The following is a 17,529-nucleotide window of genomic DNA, read 5'->3' as shown; positions in this document are numbered from 1 at the left end:
CACGAATCGGTTCAGACACAGCTTTTTAATTGAGAAGAGGAAGATACAAAACCTCCTCTTAGGAACATTTGTCAAAAACATAGACGTCTAGTACAATTATTTAAGGAACCATATTAAACATTGTCGCATCTTTGGATTGGAACAACTTAATGCAGTACGATGAGATAATCTCATGTCAAGATATTTCACAACCAATGTCATTGACTAAATGCAAAAATCTATGAGCTGCATTAACTATTTGAACACAACCGTGTAATTTACAATTTACTCCATTAAACATTTACCCATCACCATTTATTACCGAGCATTTAAATTTTATAGGTAGGTAGCCTATGCATAATGCACTTTTCATGAATTATTCCCAAAATTGCAGGCAAATCTACGTGTGCATGCAAAATCAATCTGATTTTTCATTCTTAACTTATTTAAATAAGTGCTAAACACGCTGAATTCGTATACGAGAGAGGAAGCTGCAGTGATTTCGGGATTACCAAGTGCCCCAAAAAGAAAAATATTAATAAAGGCGCACTTAAATTCAAATGAACAACTTTTTGTCGGGATTCCAACTGCAATTAAATACAGGAGGAAATTTCAAAAGCAACAGGTGTTAATCAATGATTATTTATTATGTCGGAAATGTTTTATGTATGTGTGGTTTTTATTTTTATATAGAATGAGAGCTGATAGGGTAATTGTTCATTGCACTTTGACGATTTAAATGGTACCTACAATGTGCGAGAATGTGTGTAGTTGATTAAAACATGTAACGTTATCTATTACGTTCCAGGCAGCAGAAACGATTTATATGTTGTTCAACAATGGGTTAATATATGAAATAAAGCTTAATTTAACGCTACATTTCTATTTAAACCAAAACAGTTGTAGCGCACGCCATCCATAAATTTCATTAGAGTGCCTATTTTTTTCACGCGGTCTGTTGTGAATTTAATTTTTTTCACGGCCAAGTTAACCCTCAGACCTTTGAGGGATCATCGCTCAATGACGATAGAATCCACTCCTGTAATCGCATTACTTTCCGATTCTCACGTTTTTGTCGTCTGAAAATTACAAATTTGAAATCCTATACACGGCAATTTTATTGGCGAATTCACACTTCAAGATCAATAACGTCTTAAACGAAAAATTAATATACAGGGTCGCTATTAAAGATGGAACCAAACCTCTCACGCTCAAACTGTTTAAGATGCAGATTATCCAGTCGATTTGAGAGCCGGTTTTACACCTTGTTTTTTTTAAAATACCTCCGCAGCGGTTTGTCCTACGAAAAAAAAGTTCAAATGTAGGCTAAAGAAGCCAAAATTTCTTTTCGCAAGTATCCATGAAGCACTTTACGAAAGTGGGCTAGACGTTGACTTTTCGTTCAACATTGACCTTTTATTTGAACTTTTTTTCGTAAGATCAACCGCTGCGGAGTTATTTTGAAAAACCTGAATTGTTGTACCCCTCCTCCAACATGGCGGCGCGAGCGGTCCTCCCCAACTCATGGTTTTTGTGTGTTTCAGGGCCCAGATATCTAGATAGATTTTGGGTTTCTTTTTTTTTTGGTTTGGATCAGATCAATATTAAAGAGGGGGTCCGATTAAGTTAGTGTCATTGGTTTTTTAGGGAAAGCTCCCGTTTCTTATTAAAAAATTACTACTACACCACCTTTTGTAGGGCCAAATTCCCTACTCACTGGACTATTATTTCTGAAGGGAATAAATACAAGGATAAAAGCGGGATGTATACGGAAGACATGATTTCCATTCAGATAATCGTTTCTTTGGAAACAAGTTTTACAAAAGACCTAGGTAGTTTCTAAGATGAAACGACTAGAAGCTGACGCGAGTAAAAAAAGTGTCTAAAGGGATTTAAAAAGCAAAAGGGGTTCCTAAAAATTCTAGGGGAGAACTATATACTAATACATTGCCTTGTAAGGTACCTACAAAGCTTTAACATCATCTGAGAAGATATTCACTGTTCGGGAAAGCTATGTGACGCACTTATAATGCATAGGGTGTAAATTTTGTAGTACATCAAATATTTCTGTATCTCTAATAGATTATATTTAAATAATTTTTAACCAACCCTGCAACTACTCTGTAGAAATTGGTTTCACTCTCATTTCAAACTTATGTAATTGTCTATAAAAATCACACTTCTACGTCTAGCGTCCTTTCTAGGGGTTGTAGCTTTTGTAGCGCACAAAATATTTTTATTTTTTTAATAATCCATAACCAACCACCGTAAAATTAGTATCGTTTCAGTTTCAGTTAGTTACATAATGGTCTATAAAATCAAAATGCTTGACTAACTACTTGATATTTCAAAATCTCTTAGAAATCTCTCCAAAATCTCTTGGAAATGTCTTCAAAATTTCTTTAAAATCTCTTCAAAATTTCTTCAAAACCTCTTCAAAATTTCTTCAAAATCTCTTCGAAGTCCTTTTAAAAAAAATTTCTTCCAAATTCCTTAAAAATATTTTTAAAATGTGCATCTTGCCTGTTGACAGTATACAGGGTCGCTGTTAAAGATGTAACGGAAGCTCTCATGTTCAAACTGACATGAAAAGTAAAACTCCATTTGGAATTATTTTACATTTTCTGAGGTGAAAAATAATGTTCTTCTATACAGGGTGTTTGAGTGCGACCTCCATTTTAAATGTTTTTAAATGGCAACATAGGTCATGTGATCATTAGAAAACTTATTTTTTTCTCTTTTTTACTACTTTAATCGTGAATGGTGTTAAATTAGAAAATAACGGAGAAATGTCGAATGGTCCATATTTCACAGAATTAAGAATAGGAAACAAACAATATGTACTGTGTTTTTGTCTTAACACATGCTCATTGATTCTTTATTAATTTTTGACGTTCTGTTAATTTAAAAGTATCTAAATTTAAAGTGCAATACATTAGCCAGCCAAACGTACGGCAAAGCTTTTCAGATTTATCGGAATGATTTTCTAATTTAACGCCATATTTTTTTTAACATTATCCATCGTTCCTCTAAATGGAGTTGAGTGATATCAAAGATTAAGAAAATCGGATCTCAAAAAGGTTAAGAGATCCGATTTTCTTAATCTTTGATTTAACATCATACCTGTTTAAGGTAGTAAGAAAGAGACAAAAATAAGCTTTCTAATTATGTATCAGACGACCTGTGTTGCCATATTAAAAAAATTCAAGATGGCGGTCGCACACAACACCTTGTATATAAAAAATTCCTTTTTAATCGTTTTAATTTTCAGGGCTATATCAAATTGTTTGAGCGTGAGACCTTACGTTCCATCTTTAATAGAGACCCTGTATATAAGAGTTCCTCCATTTGTATTGTAGAACAAGCACTTTAGATGCTTATATTATAAGGCTGGGACCAAAATCAAAGCGGCATGGAAGGAAGTTTGCTACGCGTTGAAAGAGGGTTTTGAAAATTGTAGTCCATAGTGTAGTCAACTACACCAGTGCGGGCCACTTTCCAGTAAAAGCTCTCCTTGCTTATGGAAGAACCATTTCGTGTAACAATTGAGTAATGAGTTACTATACGGCGGTTATTAGACCGCCCTCGCGTATTCTCTGTCAAAAATGCCCGATTTTTACAATTCAAGGGTCTGGGCCCACGTTTTGAGGGTCAAGGAACCCGATGGAAAGGTTAAAAATGAAGCCTGAAGTGAAAAACAACGATTTCTCATATTTACGTCAAAATGGGGCTAAAAATTCCGATTTTTTACCTTTTTCAGAATGCTCTGAATTTTAACATTCTGGTATGCGGGCATAGGTTGTTGGGGCAAGAAACACATCGCGTTTCTACCATATCCGATCTCATCTTTTCCATTCCATTGTGTTCCTTGACCCCAAATACCTATGTCCGCATATCATAATGTTAAAATTTAGAGCATTCTGAAAAAAAAAATCGAAATGTTTACCACCACTTTAGCCCAACTATGGGTAATCGCGGTTTTTCGTTTCTGGCCTCATTACATCGTGTTTCTTGACCTTAAAAACGAGGGTCCAGGCCCGTAAACTGTACGAATCGGGCATCTTTGACGGAAAATACGCAAGGGTGGTCCAACTTCAGTCCAGGCAGTCAGCATATTGTAATATTCATTTTTAATCTATGGTACTATATTGTAGGGAGACATCGAGTATTAAAAGTAGACTATTCAAAGTGACATTGGAACTCAATATAACTCTTCCAAAACTTGTATTATATATTTCCCATTTACGAGTATATGGCTATGACATGATACCGCAAAAACTGACGGGACCTCTCTCACCTTGTACCGTAGGACTGTAGGAGGCAGAGCAAGCATGAAGAAACAAAAAAGAAACTCGTGGCATACCGTATCGTTTTGTAAATCGTTTCCTTAATAACCCATATAAGCGCATTAAAAGGTTTGTAATTGTTTATTTTTGAAAATGGTATTGGTTTAAATGAAAAAAGATCGACAAAACCTGAAGATAAATTTCGTCCATTAAAGAGTAAAAGCGACATATATGGTCGCTAAACACGCCATTTGATATCTAATCAAATACCATCGTAAGCTTTTAATCGCATTAGCATTCGTATTGAGAAACTTATCAAGATTTTCATTATGTGTGAATTAGACATTTATAATGAGAGTCATTTTTAAATTTAACAGTTTCTAAAAAAAGAAACCCAATAAAAGTTACACGTTTACAGCTTTATGGTGTAATTAATTAAAATACCAAAAATATACAATTTCCATTGTTTGCGAAATAAAGCGATTTTAACATTAATAAATTCGATACAGTCAAATTTGAGTCGGCGACAATCGTTGTCAATGTGGGGTATTAATCATTCGCGAATTTGTATATTGATGAAAAGTTGATCTTGGTGCATTCACTGACATTTTGACTGCATAAAAAGGTTGAATACCTCAGGCTAGACCAATTTTAATCACAATAACATGACGTAAGCACGAATCCGAAGATGCAACATGCAAGTTTTAACTTTACAAGGGCAAAAGTACATTTACCTTCAATACTTTTGCACACATGAAATTAATTACCTAGTAGTTTTGTAAAATGGGCACCATCGCCGAAGGAGTGAGTGACGCGGGTCTCAAAACGTCTTCAATCGGCATATTTCTAACAAGGATATTAAATAACTAATCTAAAAATCGCTCATAAAAATTGGTAACGAAACACAAATTTTACAATCTCATATGCATAGACTCAAGGTGAGATGTATTCGCGAATTTGTTCGAATGAATAAACTCCGATGACTATTTTAGTGTTTTTATTTGGCCAGACTATGTCTGCATGCATTAATTGCATCCTCGGGCATTCTAAAATTCGGCTGCTGCTACAGCATCAAAAGACCTTGGAGTCAAAACACTTAAATCTAAATTTCGCGACAACTTATTATAATGCATCTAACTGGATTGATCTTCCCAAGTAACCCCTAATCGCGCCTGTAATCTTCATTAGGGGGGTAGTTGTCGGGCATCGCAGTTATCCTACAGACGTCGATTATATTTAAATTATCGTAAGAAACAAAGAATTTTCGAAATTTGGAATAAATTATCGGTTGCGCTTTGTTCTAATATTTATTACAAGGTTGCGCCACAAAAAAATGACAGAACTACTTTTTCGGCAAATAAACAAAAATGAAACGGGCGAAAAATGTTCCCGTCTCTATTCCTTTGGGTTCCACAACATTCTATTTTTTCCGTTAATATTGTGAAAAGGGGGCTTTAACAATTGCTAAGTGTTTCCAGTTTGGAAATAGTTTTCCTCCGCCGAAATTTTTTGGAATCTCGCTTGTACATAGGTAACACAGTCATGCAAATAGCAGACCCTTGAAATGTTTGCATATTCGAGTAATTTGCGTTACATAAATAAAAACTAGTGTATAATAAAACTATCGCAGACCACTGCAAACCAAGGCTATTGAACGGACTAGGTACCTACATGTATTTGTCAATATATAAATAAATTACCTCAGTTTAATCAAGCGGCAGCCAGTTACATATAGGTAAATATTTACATGGCATTCGCAAACTAAAAACTAAATTCTTAAGTTTTTGTTGTTAATATTTTGGGCTATTACTTATACTATTGAGCTATGAGCGTAAAAATATACTGTCCAATACATCCCACTATATATATGGGGGTAAGTTTGGAAGCCTGCAGACATTTAAGTTTGATTTTTTTAAATAAGAAATTGTATTTTATGTGTGGACGTATGGTCCAAAAGACAGCTAAATCATAAACAATAAAAGACTGTTCTTGTGCAGTATGAAAATTGTGGAAAGTGGTTCTAATATCAGCAATTACGGATCAAGATTCCAACATGAGTTCGGAAAAATTACCAGACCTCAAAAAGAATATTTCAGCAACGAGCCTATTTGCCTCTAGTGTCTAAATATGATGATATGGGATTAGTGTACCCACATTTACAGTGGTGACTATGGATCATGAAACAATATGGAATTCTCATTGCATTCTATGGTTCTCAAATCTGTCGGGAAAATTGCCCGTGCACTAATTTTGTAGTTTTGAATTACGATGGAAAGCAGTAATGGAACAACCAAGTTGTTTACTATTACTTTCATTTTAAATTATCCGTCAATAATACGCCACCGTAGCAAAATTAGCCCTCTATACAGTGTGATTGATTTTGAGTGTCCAAGCGTGTATTTGTAAAAATTGATTTGAATTAATTAAGCCGTGCGGCGTTTAATGTCTGTTTCTCGCCATTTTGCGTTACAAGACATACATACCCCCAATTAAATATCTTGTTTTTTCGGCTCAGTGGTAGAGCGTTGGGCTACATAGTCGGAGGTCGGGCGTTTGAACCTTGGCTAAGGTAAGCATTTTAGATTTGTGGCAGAGATGCTAATTTCCTTAGATCACTATCGAGCATTCTGCCGGCTACTCCGAATTAGGTTTTCCTGCAGTTTTCCCAATTCGTAAGGTAAATACCGGAGTAGTATAGATTTATAGAACAACTCTGCAGGGACACCTCTAAAAAGCATTATGCGGGTTACTCTGTAATTAGGCGCAAGCCTGTTGAGGGCCCAGAACAAGAGGGACAATAAATAAATAAATTGGTTGCAAATAATACATATACTGAAATCAGGACCGAAATGCATGCATTTGAAAAATTGAATTTTAAGCATGTCATTTTGTCAGTCCGCATTTTGATTACAACAAATGCTAGCTTGTTTCTGAAATTTTAGGTGAGGGAAGTATTCAATACGACGTCTCACATCAAGAGTCATTTGAGCAAAGAGTGAAGAGTTTGGGTTACGATTTAAATCCATATCAGGAACAATTGTTAGCATTGGAATTTCAAATTGGGGACGTGCTCTGCCCTCTTGTAACATGATAGATAAAGGTCTCTTTTTTGTAAGTGCTTCAATGAATCAAGAACAAGTGTTCTTATACTACAGTACCTAAGTTGAGTAAGTTCGTGAATTTGGATGTTTCTGCAGGGATTCTAAGGCATAAATATGGCCAAGTAATTCAAGAAATCATCAGCACCTTCAATAAAACCGTAAAACATAACAAAGTCATAGATTTAGATTTAGTAGTTAGTACCTGCAAACTTTGAAAATGGTTCTGTCTGAACAGGAATTATCCCACATTTCGCAGTTTTTTGAAAGTTTAAAAAATACTGTGGTAATCATTTTGATCTATAAAAGGGAGCTTTCCGTAAGCGAAGGAAGTTGTGGTTTTTAGCTGTGCTAGGATATTATTATTAAAAAAGTCTAATACAAATTTTCCTCTAGATGACTCCTTCATGAAGTATAAGCCATCCTAGTTCACATAACAAACTGCTAATAACTATGATTCAGTACACTAAAAAGTAAAAATTTGCAATTGCATATATATTGGAGTTGAGGAGATGTAGAAGTATTTGCATTACTTTCCTAAGTGTTACACTTAGATATGAATACACATGATTGCACCTCTATGGTTTTTTAAATTTTAAAATTTTTTAAATGTGGCATCAATCGATCGATCAATCGATCTAGAATGCCGTGATCTTGCAATTTGCATAATTCACAAACTGTCATGTTGCCAGATTTAAAAATCGAAAAGTGTTAATATCTACCTGAAGGAGTCATCTAGAGGAAATTTTTTATTAGACTTTTTTACTCAGAAAATAATGCGGAATCGCGGAGTGAAGAGTTTTATCACTCGAAAGCTCTGTAGCGTCTTTCCAAAAGCGCGTAGGTTAATTTTTTCAAAGGATTTCTAGGGTTTTCAAGGCACGTTCAATCTAGGAAATGGCGTCTAGGTTACATTTTCAAAGCTTTTCGATACTGATATAATAAGATTCTTATAGCAGCTTTAGAAAAGATTCAATGTTTGTGCGTATATACAGCAAACGAAGGCTTTAAGGGTCTCCTAGGCATTTAGTATTGCTTTATAATGTCTTTTCAGGGCTTAGAACAAAGCTTATAAAATCTTTGTAAATGAGCTTTATAGACTGTATTTTAATGTTCGAAGCTTTTTTAAAGCCATCTAGACCTGCAAAGCGCTTCTAGGACTGTGCTTTGAAGAATTGCACTTCGAAGAGTTTCTATAGCATTATTCTAGAACATTTTAAATAGTACGACCTCTGCAAATCGCATTCCCAGATAAATGCTTGACATGGAACATGGGACCATACTAATCCAGTGAATACAAGCGAGTTACCTACCTTACCAATGGTCCGGTAGTTCTAAAGTTTTGATATGTTGTCTAGGATGGTTAGTAAGTGCAAGTAAGCTCAAAATGCGGCATCCCCCTCCGCGCCGGGCGCCATATTGAAAAAAACTGAACAAAATCGGCAGTTTTTTCAGATTTTTACTTATATGTTCGTTTCACTGCATTTTAGCTACAAAAAAGTTCTACTCAACATTGAGAGAATACGATTTCCTATAATTTCCGTCTTTAATTTTTGTTTCTATGACTGATAGTTGCGGAAATATGCACTTAAAAAATCGCATTTTCCGGAAATTGTTCAAACTTCTAACTTTAGAACGGAGTGGGGGGTAAACACAACAGTTAAAACAAATGCACATTGTATCTAAAAAATGGACCAATTACAGGTGAATGACCGGTACCTAATCGAAAATAGTGTTTGTGGACATTACATTAATAATGACTTCAGCAGCTGAGATGTCAATATATGCTTAATTTCCAATAAGGATTTGGAAGGCGCTCCAATCCATACTGTGAAACGTAAAGAAACCGAGCCTTTACGTAAATCAGCTAAAAGAAAAGGGCAAAAAGGGACCATCCACAAATCTTAGCGGGAAAAGAGGAAATAACAGTTCATAGAGCAAGTGCTTATTTTTGGAAGAAGAGAAAATGACTCCTTTTACTAAACGAAACATTGTGGTCCAGATGTATTCGGTAAGGGACACGTTTTTGAATGCTGCCCAGAAACGTGGCGACATATAAGACGTATAAGGCCGTATCCCACATGGAGAAGGCAATGGAAGAGAGAGAAGTATTCATTTCTTGAGAATACTGAAGAATGTCAATATTCAGTTCACCCGTTGAATTCAAGAATTGCATTCAGGGTGAATATCAGAACTAGTCAAAACAATTGACATCCGCCCATCGGAAGAGTTCTTGGAAGATATCCTTATTATCAATGTTCCCAAAGAAACGAAGACCTATTTCAAAAATACAAGATAGATATAAAATATGGTACAGTACAATTAAATTCCCTTATCGCGAAGGAGAGAGACAGACAGTAGTGAAAGCAGCGGCAGACATCATTTTAGAACACATTCGATTTCTCGTGTGTACAATATCACTGCCACTGCCAAATTTTACAATGATGTTGAAAGGGTGATTCCACAAATTTTACTCACTCTCTTGACAACCGTTTTAGCAAAGAACAAGAAAGTTTGGGAAATTTCTGGGGAATTCGATTTTTTAATTTTTGCATATCTCCGTAACTATTAGTCCTAGAAACAAAATTGAAGAACGTAATGGATAGGAAATTTAATTCTCTACAACACTGAGTAGAACTCTTTTCTAGTTAAATACCCCGAAACGACGATATCAGGGAAAATCAAAAAGTCCTATTTCATTCGGTTTTTTCATTACGGTGGCGGGGAAGGAAGAGGAGGAATTGTGCATTGTGCATTTTAAACGCTTCTAATCACCCTAGACAACATATCAAAAATTGAGGGATACCGGACTGCTTGTAAGATAACCCCACTTTTTGTCTTTTTGCTTAAAAAAGTGAATTTAATTTTATTCTAAAACCTTTTCGGGAAAACTACCACCTTTGAGAAGTATCCTCTAAAGCACCTGGTTACAGTGTTCCTCGCCAAATTTATGCGTCACTGGGCAGGCCTCTTGGGCAGCAATAAAGAAAATCTAAAATTGTGATGACAGATCGAAGAAATAAAGTTTTACACGGGGACTTGGAGATGAATGAAGTGTTCCGATTTCCAGACTCCTCGGACTAGGACAGAAACTTGTCAGGCAAGGTAGGTGTTTTCCAGGAAACTTTGGATGATTTTTAAAAGAAGATATCGATATTTTTTATTAAATTATCACTGGCGATTAAACCTGAGTGTTTAACATGCATTTTTCAACAAAACAATGAATCGATGCAAAGGATCTCCACCATCAAAAAGGTCGAAAACCCAGGGGAAAATTGATGCCAGTTTTCCGGGATTGTGAAGAAATGATGTTGATTTAAAGTACATAAAAAAGGACAACTACAATTAACGCCGTTGTTTACAAAATTCAAGAGAAAAGACCTTAGAGTTTTGCCATACTGATATACAACGGTGCAAGGTGCACACGGTTCTAATTAATGAAGATTCCAAGATTTAAAACATCCGCCCTATAGACTATATGTAGTGCCGAATTAGTTTCTTGCGACTACGATCTTTTCCACAAGTTGACATTATAATAGTTCTGATGAGGACCATGTGCGGAAAATTAATTTTTTACATGAAAATGTCCCCTTGTATTTTTTTCAACTTCAAAAATATCGTTGTAGTTTTGACAATGAATGAAAAAACTCAAAAAACTATGCAAATATCAAATAATGTACCTACAAGGAATCTAGTTTGCCATACGAATAATTATTGAGAGCTTTTCTGGTTTTAATAGTATCGCCACCAAATTATACGAAAGTTTATAAAAAGTAACGCCCAGTTACTCCGTTTAATTTTGGTGCACAAACCGAACACAATATAATCTTTAGGACGTTTCGGTTCTTGAATTTGAAGGAACAGCTTGGTGCACGTACGTTGAGTGCATGTTAAACGTTCATAAATTAGTTTTATAATTTTGAATGAAAATGGTAAAGGGCCATCGTGTAGAATAATAATTTTGGATAGTAAACACGTGCAATTAGTTTTCAAACGCGTTTACAATGCAATTTGTAACCGGTCGAGATCTGAGATTGGCACGTGCTCCTCCATACAACTTTATCTGTGCGTTTAATATTGCGATAAATATGTAATTAAAGTAATTGCGAGACGGCGAATCTATAAATATAATTAACGGAATATTTCACCTTTTCTGAAGTAAAATAAGGCGAAACTGGCGACTTGGATAAATTAGCATTCACAAAAAGTGTTTAATAAAGTTGTAATTATGTTGTTTTGGAAGGAAAATGCCCGTCAGCATCTTCGTGTCATAAATTTTCTGGCCGATGTGAATGAAATTACTAAATCAAATGCGTTGTGAATAACGTAAATTTATTGTGCTTTACCTTGAAGGTCAATTGAAACGTATGGTAATGGTTTGATTTTGGCACACTTTAGGATTAATTTGTAAATCGAGGGAAATTGTGTTTGGTGCTTCGACACCTTATTATCTAATCTCGCTAAGAATCAGGTTTTGTGATGGAAATGGACTGCGTCTATTACTGAAATCCACGCATAGCATCATAATCCAAAGCCGGCTATATTCAAAAATGCAGCTTCTTACCCCCTACCAGCCCCTAACGCATTAAAACGGGCCGTCCGATTGGTCGTATCTTCGGCAACTGGCCTATGTGAGTTCGCGAAACACGCAGCACACACCGTGGACCACCAAATTGAAGAGGAACAGAGAGCGCCCAGTCTGTTTCTGGCTGGCATTGTGGAAACTTTGTCCGTCGGTGTTGTGTGTTGCGTTTTTCCATTCAAATATCGGCACGTTTTAACAATGAACTATTATGGAAACCGCAACGTGCCATTAAAGCGAATTTAATTTAATAAGGATGGGATAAACCGCGCAGTGGGACTTTCTTTTTATTTTTCGTTGACATTTTTATTTATTTTGTAGAAAAAGTGATGCTCGCTGTAAATGTTAGTGAATTTTTTTCGTTTTTTATTATGAATTCTATACCACCGGGATTTAGAACATTGGACATGTTATGATATTAAAATAGTGCCGGTTGTATTTTTTATTTCGAAAATTTAATTTATTTATATAAACTTTTCGAGAAACTGGAGTGTAGTGCAATGGCAAGCGGTAACAACAGTGTGCAACAATCGCAAACGCATTTCCAACAGCAGGGAAACAACAGCCCTCATCACTGCAAGGAGTGCGGTCTTTACCTTAACTCTGCGGAATCGCTCGAGGTTCACCTGCAGTACCATAAAGAAAATTTACTCAACAAATGGGCCACTCAGGCAGCGGCGACCCACTCCGAAGAGACAAACAATAACAACACGAAGGCCGTCAACATAAAACGTGAGTTTATGCCTAATACAATTTCCGCTGCAGCCGATAGCTCGGACTCTATGCTAAAAAAAAGTCCCGAGTACGGCAGTAGAGCGACTCCCGAAACAAGTAATTTTGGCCACCCTCCAACTCCGCAAAGTTACCATAGCGCATCTTCGCCTTATCAAAACCCGGAAAATTCGACATTTTCGCCTGGTTTTCAAAATTATCAGCCAATTAAAGCCGAACGAGCGTCACCCGGCACGCATTATCAGCAAACGTACAACGCGTATTCCGATAATCAATTTTTTAATTTGGAAAATTCGCAAAATCAACAGCAAACGGGGTACACCCAGGAGTACCCCCTTCATAAAATGACAAATCAAACTGGCAATTTTCGTTATCATCCATATCAGCAGCAAGGCTACGATCGAAGTTCGCAACCTCAGGTATCATCTTCTAGTCCGGCATATCCACCCCAACCAACGCCATCTCCGAGTCCAAAGCAATGCGATAAGTGCGGATACGTGTGCGAGTCCGCCGCCCAGCTAATAGAGCACCTAAATGTAGCGCACCCGCCGACTCCCGCGCCCCACATGACGTCATATCAGCACAATCAACACTTCTTGTTCGGCGCGCACGAGATCAAAACGGAAGAAGACGCGCAAAGCGAAATTTTGGATTTGGACTCGCATAAAGTTCACCAGGTCTACCAGGAGGAAGAAAAGCGACAAAATGGCGATATAAACGGTCACAATCCTCATTCCGTTTCCGCCATGTTATCGACGTGGTCCCACAATCAGCAAAATCAGCGAATTTTCATAAACGCGCCCGAGCAGAAGCTATACCAAAACGGCGTACCTCACAACATGCAAGATCAGAAGTTGTTCCAGCCCCATCAAATTCACGGAGCCGAATTTATGACCAACGGCGTCACCACCACGACCCAGGATAGCGCCACCAACATAGTTCCTTCCCAAGCTCACAATTATCGACCCTTCGAACATTTACCTCCCCAATCCGCCACCCCCGTTATAACCAGCACGCAAGTTCCTAATAATGTAGCTCCTTCAAATCCGCCAAGTTCCGGCAAGGGTACCAACTGGAAGTCGAACGAGGCCCGCCGACCGAAAACCTACAACTGCACGGCTTGCAACAAGTGGTTTACAAGTTCCGGGCACCTCAAGCGACATTACAATACGACCCTTCATAAAAACGCTGTGAAATCAAGTGGACAACCCGACCCCGCTTCGTTACCCATCAGTGCCCATCATCACCCAGGTCGCGACTCGTGCTCCCGAGGTGGTGATACCTCGCCGGATCCCGTAGAAGATTCCCGAGGCGAAGAGCAGAACACTTTCGAGCGGACCGGCTCAATTCCCGGTCTCCTCCAGCAGCCGCCCAACGGTCCATACGATCGGCAGCCTACCACCAACATCCACTCCCCAATGAACCACAATACCAACGCGATGAGCCACAATTCGATACAATCTCATAGTAGTTTATCAAATTTATCTAGTGGGAGTCCCCCAAACGGGGAAGCAGGTCCCTCTGCCACTACCAACCTCGACACGAGGGGCCTGCTATCGTTACCCAGTACACCCAACCCCCCTTTCTCTACACCGGGATTCAGCATGGCTCCTATGATGCCAATGGACAACAGTCAATTCCAGATGTACCCAAACGGGTCGGCCCCCCACGTTACGCAAGTTACAGCTACCAACAACCACAATATTACTGGTGAGTTGATCGTGACGGAATCTCAGCAGCCGCTGCCCAGTTTCGCGCAGATTCAGAATCATCGCTACGGCCTGCTGCTGAGCTACGGCACCGCTAACGTGGGGGGCGTGGGTCCGGTAACGGCCCCTTACACATTCTACAACGTCTTCGAGACAGCCGATTCCCGGCAAATAGTGTTTAAGCAAGAGGAGGAGGACATCCTGACGGCCCCCGAACCTGATTGCATTCTTCCTGACGACGGCCCTTACTCGCCGCCGAACCACAACAACAATCTATCCGAATTACCCTCGCTAACCGAAACGGAAGAGCTCAAGATCAACACGCTCGAAGATCTCAAAATAAAGTTCGAATCCCAGCCGGTTTCTCCCGAGAAGGCGCACATCAAACGCGACTACGAAGACGGCGCGGGCAGCCCTTTGATCACCTCGACGGTGCAAGCCAAACAGCCCGGTTTGCATAAATGTTTCGATTGCGATAAGATGTTCAATAAGGCGTGCTATCTGACGCAGCACAACAAGACTTTTCACAGTGGCGACAAACCCTTCAAGTGTACACGCTGCGGAAAGCGCTTTTCATGCGAAAAACAGTATCAAGAGCACACTTCAAAGCACGCAGGGGAGAAACCCTACAAATGCGACCTGTGCCCTAAGCAGTTTAACCACAAGACCGACCTCCGTCGCCACATGTGCCTGCACACGGGCCAAAAGCCCTACGCCTGTGACACCTGCGGGAAAGGATTCATTCGCAAGGATCACATGCTGAAGCACTGCGAGACCCACGCCAAGAAACCGCACATCTCCAAAGTGACCGCCGTCCGCTAGAGAGCCGCCTCCTCGTGCTCGCACGCAAAAGGTACCTCATTTAAGTTCAGTTTACTTGGCCAAACTAGCGTTTAAACTGTATGTATAGTATCACCTCTTTGGCACTTTACTAATTCTTTTAGTAATAAAACTCCTATTATCATTATTATTGATTATTGTAAATATTATTTTTTAAACAACACATTTATTGCAGATTATTTTTGTGAATTGCTCAAATACAGATATCAAATAGAACAATACAATATACAGAACTACAATACCTCAGAATCTCAGTTAATAAAAATAGAGTATAATAAAGAAATATTTATATCAGATTTTAAATAAATGCGGGCGATCGTACAACGCTTCGGTTTCTTTTCGAAAAATTTTAGGAAATAATTTTTCGGCTATTTGCGAAAAAGGCCGGGGCGTTTCGCGACGGCCCCGTTTGAGTGGATGTACAAACTGTAGTAGAATTTTCAGATGAATAGAAATATATTAAATTACTGTATATTAAAATACAAGAAACATTCCTTAGGTTTAGTGTAAGCGCCGAATTTAATTTTGCGAAAGTAAAGGCGTTAATAACTACACAACTTCCAAAATTAAATTAGCACGTTTACAAAAAAGAAATCGAAGTAATAAATATGCAATAATGTTACAACGCAAGTTTTGATATTTGTTTCTAAGATGTGAGAGTTGTGAGTCGTTGTGTACATATTTACGTTGTTAGGTAATAATTTTCCATAACGAATCTACCTCAGTTGATTGATATATGATGAATTCTGTGCCAATTTAATTAAGAATTTGTTACTCCCATTAGTTGTGCGATGTGCCAAAATTTTATTAGCGAAAAAATTGGTGTATTTTCGGTTGTTATATGCAGCAAACCAAAAAAGTGATTCCTAATTTTTGTCGCACTTAAATTGGTTGTTAGTGCAATTTTTCCCTATGTAAAATGTTAACAAGTTTTTTTATGTCCTTGAGCTGTTTTTGCTCTTATTTACGGTTTTATGGTTAATTTTTAACCGAAGTAGTTACCAATGCTGTTTGTAAAAAGTAATTGAATAATTGTTTCCGTTAAACGTTATACTTCCTTGTGAATGTGGTTTATGATTAGAAATAATGTTAGGTTGTAGCCCAAGATACATTTGTTTTCAATGTGGCACCGTTTCACTGTTAACTACACACAGACGGGCAGACAGGTTATATACTGTGTATTATTTGTTAAGACTGATAATAATAGCTCTTATTTTATACTGTACATTTTACTAAGTTGCAGCTGTTAGATTTAAGTTTTTTTTGATATATTTTTATGTTAGTTACAATATCATGGACACTTTAAAATAAATATTGATTATTAAATGTATATTGTTCACTTATTTCCATTTTACACCTGAAATTTTCTACAGCTTTCACATATAGTAAGTTGCTAGTCGTCACAAAAAAGGTAAGTAATTTTTTTCAAATTTAACATCATAACAGAAACTGAAGCGAAACTAGTTTCAGGTTTTAACTGAAATAGTTTTATTGTTTTTTTTTTCAGAAATTCCAGTTTAGAACAAAAAAAATGTGTAGGATTTCAGCAAAAAAAAACAACTTTTATTTCCATTACTAAAATCAGAAGTTCTCTAGCCATTTGTGTTCTCAAACTGCAATTTTTGAAAAAAAATCAATTAGAAATATTTCAATTAATACCCTCATACATGACAGGAATTTAGCTCCTTATCAAGATAATAAAAAATCAAACTAAACCGTTGAATTTTGGCTTACTCATGCAAAAATTTGATTGATGCCAAAGAGTCAAGGTAACGTTCCTACACAAAACTTTAACTCCTTTCCAGGATATAATTCCGGTTTAATTGCAAAACTCAATTAAGTGTATGGGATAAAGTCTCAAAAGAGAAATCTTTTAATAATATTTGCACTACTTTTCGCTGGTCTATGGAAGTAAAGGGAAGTTTCTGAATATTTTGTCCTAACCCTAAATTATAATCGTTCAATTCATGTGAGTGACTAAAAAAGTAGTCTTTTCCATTGATCTTAGCCTTGTATCTTAGTACCTAAGATTTGTGGTAGTTAGGAACAAACTGCGTTGCGTTCTTTTAATTTTGGAGAGAATTTTAGAGAAAATGCACAACTCATTACACAGTTGCATATGCTCTTATACAGATCCTTGTTTAGCTTTATTCGAGAAAAAACTCCAATTCCTACTGCATGGGGCATTTAAAAGAAATTGAAAAGTTCTTTTTATTAATGGTTTGTGTACTATTCCTATTCCCGATATCTCGCTAGTTTCGAACTGTATTTACCTACTTTTTACCTCACAAAACTTAATGGAA

At 37.2% G+C, this 17,529-nt stretch overlaps 1 protein-coding gene across 1 annotated transcript; it reads left to right on the top strand.

Moving 5' to 3' along the window:
* The first annotated feature begins 11,946 nt into the window (after nt 1–11,946).
* Nucleotides 11,947–16,556, top strand: LOC116172504 (transcriptional activator/repressor GIS1). Its single transcript, XM_031489735.1, has one exon. The coding sequence runs from the start codon at nt 12,446–12,448 to the stop codon at nt 15,206–15,208; it is 2,763 nt and encodes a 920-aa protein (XP_031345595.1). The 5' UTR covers nt 11,947–12,445; the 3' UTR covers nt 15,209–16,556.
* Nucleotides 16,557–17,529: the final 973 nt, after the last annotated feature.

The sequence above is a fragment of the Photinus pyralis genome, unplaced genomic scaffold (genome assembly GCF_008802855.1).
Source record: "Photinus pyralis isolate 1611_PpyrPB1 unplaced genomic scaffold, Ppyr1.3 Ppyr1.4_LG5, whole genome shotgun sequence".
NCBI classification, from domain to species: Eukaryota; Metazoa; Arthropoda; class Insecta; order Coleoptera; family Lampyridae; genus Photinus; species Photinus pyralis.
Note: the sequence above shows the minus strand (reverse complement) of the source record. Positions and strands in the feature narration are given on the sequence as shown.

What these genes read in the sequence shown, in the direction of transcription:
- LOC116172504 (XM_031489735.1), top strand. Translation starts at nt 12,446, where the DNA reads ATGGCAAGCGGTAACAACAGTGTGCAACAATCGCAAACGCATTTCCAA.